Source organism: Crocuta crocuta, unplaced genomic scaffold, assembly GCF_008692635.1.
Source record: "Crocuta crocuta isolate KB4526 unplaced genomic scaffold, BGI_CrCroc_1.0 scaffold53, whole genome shotgun sequence".
NCBI classification, from domain to species: Eukaryota; Metazoa; Chordata; class Mammalia; order Carnivora; family Hyaenidae; genus Crocuta; species Crocuta crocuta.
The window spans coordinates 2,399,834-2,406,077 of record NW_027529432.1 but is presented as its reverse complement, the minus strand read 5'-3'; the positions used below and the strand labels follow the sequence as shown (position 1 = coordinate 2,406,077).

At 64.4% G+C, this 6,244-nt stretch overlaps 1 protein-coding gene across 2 annotated transcripts; it reads left to right on the top strand.

The window, feature by feature from the left end:
- The first annotated feature begins 621 nt into the window (after positions 1-621).
- Positions 622-6,040, top strand: SLC25A45 (solute carrier family 25 member 45). 2 transcript variants are annotated; one of them, XM_077759619.1, is made up of 6 exons: positions 622-701; positions 1,677-1,720; positions 1,912-1,983; positions 2,280-2,465; positions 4,887-5,148; positions 5,273-6,040. In XM_077759619.1, exons 1-6 carry the CDS (start codon positions 665-667, stop codon positions 5,539-5,541), a joined length of 870 nt encoding a protein of 289 aa, XP_077615745.1. In that variant the 5' UTR covers positions 622-664; the 3' UTR covers positions 5,542-6,040. The 2 variants fall into 2 exon arrangements, with proteins under 2 accessions (XP_077615745.1, XP_077615746.1); XM_077759620.1 differs by lacking the exon at positions 622-701 and adding an exon at positions 1,486-1,565.
- The last annotated feature ends 204 nt before the right edge of the window (positions 6,041-6,244 follow it).

Sequence of the window (6,244 nt, the reverse complement as noted above, 5' to 3'; positions counted from 1 at the left end):
CCCGCCTCCCGCCTCCAGGAGGCATGGAGAAGAGAAGGCCAAACTAGGGAAGCGGTTTCTGACGCACAGGGGGCGCTGGGGAGCCGGAAACAACCCTGGGAGAAGGCCTCAGGCCCAAGAGTCACTCCTCTCCTCCCACCCCTTCTGTCTGCTCGGCGTGCCCTCGCGCCTGCCCCCTGGTGGCCACGCTCCCTCGCTGCAGGCCTGGTGGCCTGTCCTGAGTGGGCGGCCGCCTGGCATCCGGTGCTGTGGGGAGAAAGGGGGTTGGACCCGGCTGGGCCGGGGACGCAGGGCCTTGCCCTCAACAGGATCGTTAAAGCCTTGCTGGCTGAGGAAGCCCTGGAGGCTGGGGCCCGGCTGGCCCTGCCTGGTCACCGTGCGAGGCTGCAAGGCCATCGCTGGCCGGCAGGGGGCAGGCCACCTGGGCCATCGCCCCTGCGCTGAGATTTCATGCCGCACACCCTCCTCCGCTGTCGGGGCCACCCAAGTCGGCTCCCTCCCCTCTCCTGGTGCTGAGGTCTGGGCAGCGGGCCACCGCGCACCCTCCGGGCAGAGTTAAACATTAGTGGCAGGTTATCAGGCAGGTTGGGGGGAGCGGGACCCGGAACCTTTCCTCACCAGTGTCTCCTTTGCTGGGGCCACCAGTTCCCGCCCCCGCCGGACAATGCCCGTGGAGGAGTTTGTGGCCGGCTGGATCTCTGGTGAGACATTTTTCTCCCTTCTGTCACATGCCCCCCCACCCCAGTGGTGGTCACTTCTGGGTGACTTAGGAGGAGTGGAGACCAGAGTCCTGGTGGCCCTGGAGCACCTAGGGCCGCCTGGCACTTGCCCGAGGGGAGCCCTGAGGAAGCCGCGCCGTCTTCACCTCCAGAACCTCCAGAGCCGGCACCCTGCTCCCCTAGACCCACCCTGTGGGGCTCAGAAAGGAAGTTCACCTTTGACCCTGGCAGCTATACTGCGTTCCCCTTCGGGCCTCTGCCCTACCCGGCAGCGGGCTGTGGGCCCTGGCGCTGAGGCCTGTGCTGTGGACCCAGCGCAGCTCCTGGGCGACATTTCTCTCAGAAGAAAGAGAGGGACGTTCTGAACCCGCCTCCTGAGAATGTGACCTCGCCCAAGGCTCCAGGACTTGCGCCTGTCACGCAGGGATGATGGCCTGGGGGCTGGGGGCCTCCGAAGCTGTTCTAAGGGCCCCCAGCTCTGTCCCGCTGGCTGATGGGGTGGAGCGCTGGGAGAGCAGGGCCCCGTCTAGGTCTAGATCAAGGCCGCATACTCCACAGCGGCCGTGAGTTGAAGGCAAGAAGGAAGGAGTCAGGCTGGCAGCGAGGCAGGTGGCCTGGAGAACTGTCCCACGGCTCCGCGGTTAGACAGATGAGACGGGCGGTGTCAGACGCTATGAGGACACCGTGTCTGTGGTTGGCGCCTCCCTTTGGCCCGTGTCCTCCAGGCGGGGCCGGGCCTCTCTCTGACTGACCCCTTGTCCCCACGTCCCCATGCCTGGCTCGCCCAGCACTTGGTGTGGAGGAGGGCGCAAAGGGGCCAGCTGGGGTTTCTTGGGAGTCTGGCGGGTAGGGCTCTGCCCCCCCTTCTCCCGCCTGAGCTCCCCTTTCCTCTAGGCGCGGACCTGCTTCCTCCGCCCGGCGCAGGGGCCTCACTCATGGCATCTTCTTATCCCGCAGGAGCTCTGGGGTTGGTCCTGGGACACCCTTTGGACACTGTGAAGGTGGGTCGCGGGGACGCACCTGAGGAACAAAAGATATGACCTGAACCAGACAGTCCGGATGCCCGAGAGGGGCATCTTTCCTGTCAGTCCCGCACCTGCTGGCGTCCTGCTGGGCAGAGGGAGGAGCTGGGCTGGGACCCCCCCCCCTCGCCCTCCCCGCCCGTCCCTGCCTCTCTGTCCTCCTCATCCAGGTGCGGCTACAGACCCAGACCACGTACCGGGGCATCATCGACTGTATGGTTAAGACCTACCGCCATGAGTCGGTGGGTGTCTTGCTTCTTTGGGGCTTTGGGATGGGACACATCTGGGTGACCGGTACCAGCTCCCTTGTCCCCTGCCAGGGCTCTGCCCCTGGAAGAGAGAGACCCTAAGTCTGGGGCTCCTGGGGGATGGGCGGTAGCCCGGTGCCCCATGGATGGCGCTGAGGCTGCCTCGACCTCCCTTGGGCAGGGCTCAGGAGTGGTTTCTAGCCAGAGGAGACCCTGCCGGAGGTAGGAAGGGCGAAGAGGGGGTCCCCTCGGTCCCCCAGCCACTCTGGCGTTGCCACGTCTTTCTACAGCTCCTGGGCTTTTTCAAGGGAATGAGCTTCCCCATCGCAAGCATCGCCGTGGTCAACTCTGTCCTGTTCGGGGTCTACAGCAACACGCTGCTGGCGCTCACGGCGACCTCCCACCGGGAACGGCGGGCCCAGCCGCCCAGCTACACGCACGTCTTCGCAGCTGGCTGCACTGGAGGGTTCGTGCAGGTGAGAGGGCGGTGTGGGGCGTGAACACCCAGGTACGCTCACGCACGTGCACGCAGGTGTAAGCGCACACACACACACACGCATGCGGGCACAGCGAAGGGCCGTTTGCTGCTTCCCTTCCCGGCCCTCTCTGCAGACCCCGGGTCTCCCCAAAGCGTACAGGAGGAGCTACGAGGAAGGGACTGGCTCCTGGCTTCTGCCTGCTGACCAGGCCTGGCTGAGCCCTGGGCTTCTGGGCTGCGGGNGGGGCAGGAGGCAGAGACAGCTGGGGGGCGGGGCCGGGGAGACGATCCCCAGGACACCATGGAGAGCGGTTGACGCCCCACCCTGAGGCTGACGGGGTTTGCCCCCTCCGGAGGGCACTGCCAGCCTCAGGGCTCGGGGAAGACTTCTCCCCAAGGTGACCTCTGGCCCTAGAGAACTGGGAGTGCTCCCTGAGCTCCGAGCTCAGCCCCTCCAGTCCTGGCGTGGGCCTGGCACTGCCCCAGCCCATGCCCTGCTCAGCCCCTGTGTCTGCACCATCTGGTGGGCCGGGATCTGTGAGCCTCATGGGGGCCCCGTCCACAGATCTCCGGGCAAGAGGCCCGGGGCGTTAATCATTAATAGCTCTCATCATTCGGTTTTGGTCTTTGTTCTCAGCATGTGTAAGTATCCAGCTTTTGACTGATGGGGTGGAGGAAAGAGGGGCTTCCAGGCACCAAGGGGAACCCCAGCTGACTGGGGAGCTTGAGCACAGAGGCAGAGGGACTCCAGCCTGGCTCCGCCCCACCCCCCAGCCAGGCGCCTTCCATCACCCCCTATTTGGCACTTGGCCTGATGGTCCCAGCACACCTTGGGGCAGAGAGCAAGGACAAAGGACGGAATCAGGCGGCTCTCACTTGAGTGAATTAATGATTCATGAGACCCCCTCCCAAAGGTACTGGCTTTTCTCTTGCACCTCCTTATGCAGGACACATGCCTGCATATTTCCCAAGCCCTGAGACCTGCACCCCACAAAAACAAGGAAGAGACCCCAGGCTGGTGGCCGGTCCGGGGTGCCCAGCTCCCGAGTCACCCTCCCCTCCCGCTCTTTGCAAAGCAGAAGAGATAGCAGCAGGGGGCGCTGTAAGGGCCACTGACCGGGATCCCGTCCAAGGACCAACTGTAACTCAGTTTCCCGTCAAGCCCATGGATTCGGTTGACAGAGCAGGGTCTCAGAGCAGAAACTGTGTTTTAGCGTGGGGATGGGGAGGAAGAGGCAGGAAGCGACTCTGGTCAGCACTGGGAATGACAGCCTCTGATGTGCACAAAAGTTGCCTTTGGCTCAGCAAAGGCTGACCCTGTCAAACACAGCGTCCCCACCGCCCCTGTGGGCACAGGTTGGGGAGGGTGGGGGCCCTAACCTGGCCTTGCTGGCCACCCAACCCTTGGCTCAGCCATTTCCTTGCCCTTAGGAGCCCTGGGCTCGGGGGCACATATCCTGGAGGAGGCCTGAGTTTGGCTCTGCCCCGGGGCAGAGGGAGGGAGCCCAGCCCGCTGCCCTTTCTACAGGGGAGGAAGTGAACAAAGTTGGCCCGCCACCCTCTGACCATCACCGACTGCCTCTGCCCTCAGCTGTCCCCAGGGCTGAGGACCTGAGCTCGTGTACCTTCCACGAAGGAAACAATAACCACAAAAGCCCCTCACAACATGCTAACCTCAGCCTCACTTCAATTTTCATCTGAACTTTAACAGCTGATCTTGACCTAGGGCATCCCTGACTCACGCACTGGCCCCTGCCCCCCAGCTTCCCTCCACATCCACCCAGAACCCCCCTCAGTCCTAATAGTTCCCCAAATGTCTGTCCCTTCTGCCTCCACCAGGTGATAAAGTCCCAGCCTCACCCAACTTCCTTGGGACATAAGTGGTTGGGGGTTTGCGGGAGGCAGGAAAGGCTGGCCCAGCACTTGACCCCCTAGGCGGCCTCTGAGAGGTGCCCTGCAGGAGGTGGGGGAAGGAGAATCTAGGAAGCAGAGTCCCCAACAGGACTGAGGTGACCTCCTTAAGCCTGGGGAGGGGTCAGCCCTTTGCTGTCTCATGGGCACAGACCGAATCCTTTCTTTGGACCCAATCACGGCAGGTGGGTGCTCAGCCTGGCCTTCGGGGGGCTAGAAACCTAGCCCCATTCTTGAAGAAACAATCCAGGATTGTCTCCAAGCACTGAGCACCAGGCAAGTTCAATGCTGTTGTCCTAGGAGAGGGGCAGTGCTGCTCGCTGTCAGGGGTCTGATGCTAAGGAAGTGGTCTGGCCCGGCTCAGCCCTGTGTGCAGGGGCTGCGAGCCGGGTCAGCGGGAGGGGCGAGGCCAGGAGGGAAGATGGCCCCCCTACCTTCCCCTTGTTAGGATCGACCCGTTGTTCTCGCCCAGAGCGCCACCCAGGGTCTTCTGCTTCCTTCCCTACAGGTCTACTGCTTGGCCCCTTTTGACCTCATCAAAGTCCGGCTACAAAACCAGACAGAGCCGAGGGCGCGGCCTCCGGGCAGCCCCCCACCCCGGTACCGGGGGCCTGTGCACTGTGCAATCTCCATCTTCCGGGAGGAGGGGCCCCGGGGGCTGTTCCGGGGAGCCTGGGCCCTGACGCTGAGGGACACCCCCACACTAGGGATCTATTTTGTCACCTATGAATGGCTCTGCCGCCAGTCCACGCAGGACGGCCAGAACCCCAGTAAGTGAAGAGGCGTGAGGGGGGCGGGGACAGAGAGGAGTCGGGGCGGAGCCGCCGAAGGATGGGGAGGGGCCCTAGGGATGGGGGCGTGGTCTGACAGCCGCCTGGGCTTCCTCTATCCCAGGCTCAGCCACCGTGCTGGTGGCTGGGGGCTCTGCCGGCATCGCCTCCTGGGTCGCAGCCACCCCCTTGGACGTGATCAAGTCCCGGCTGCAGATGGCTGGACGGAAGCACGGGGCGTACCAGGGGGTGCTGGACTGCGTGGTAAGCAGCGCCCGGCAGGAAGGTCTGGGGGTCTTCTTCCGGGGGCTGACGATCAACAGCGCCCGGGCCTTTCCTGTCAACGCCGTCACCTTCCTCAGCTACGAGTACCTCCTCCGCTCGTGGGGATGAGTCCGGCCGGGTGACGCCGGCCGCTCCCCGGCGACACCAGCGCCCAGCTGCCCGGCTCCGAGGCCGAGGTGAGAGCACCAGCCTGCGGTCCGATTGGAGAGGCCCGGCCCTTCCTCCGGGTGAGCAGCCGTGCGGGGCAGGAGGCCCCGGGGCCTGGACTCCGGAACCCGAGGCTGACGTCAGCCCCCCAGCAGGGCTCGCCAGGAATCTGCGAAGTCCACTCCCCTGGCCAGTGGTGCTGGCGACCTTCTGGCCCCCATCCTGGGGCTTCACCCATTCAAGAGTTTTTAGAGCCGGGACCCTTGGGCGCTAACCAGCCACCCCCTGGATTCCAGCGACTGTCCTCACGGGCCTCTTCCTCACCTCCTTTCAAACTGCTCCCCGGGTGACCTCCCTGGAGAACAGCCTTCTGTCCCCTGCTGGTCCAGAACCGTTCAGTGGCTTCCTTTCCGGTCTGAGGGAGAGCCCTCTCCCCCTCCCCCCCCTGCCCCCACCTCCTAGGCCCTCCCTGCCCACTGGCTTTCTTCTCCCTGGGGACTTCCGCAGCCCAGCCCTGCACTTGGAGAACAAGCTGTGCTATCATTGACCTTGGCCTGGAAGGCTCATTCCCTCCCGGCCAGCAGCAGGCAGCGCCCTCGGGGTGGCTAAGCCCCCTCCGCCCCCAGGCTGAGCACTGTCTCCCAGAGCCCTTCCTTGCCTCCCC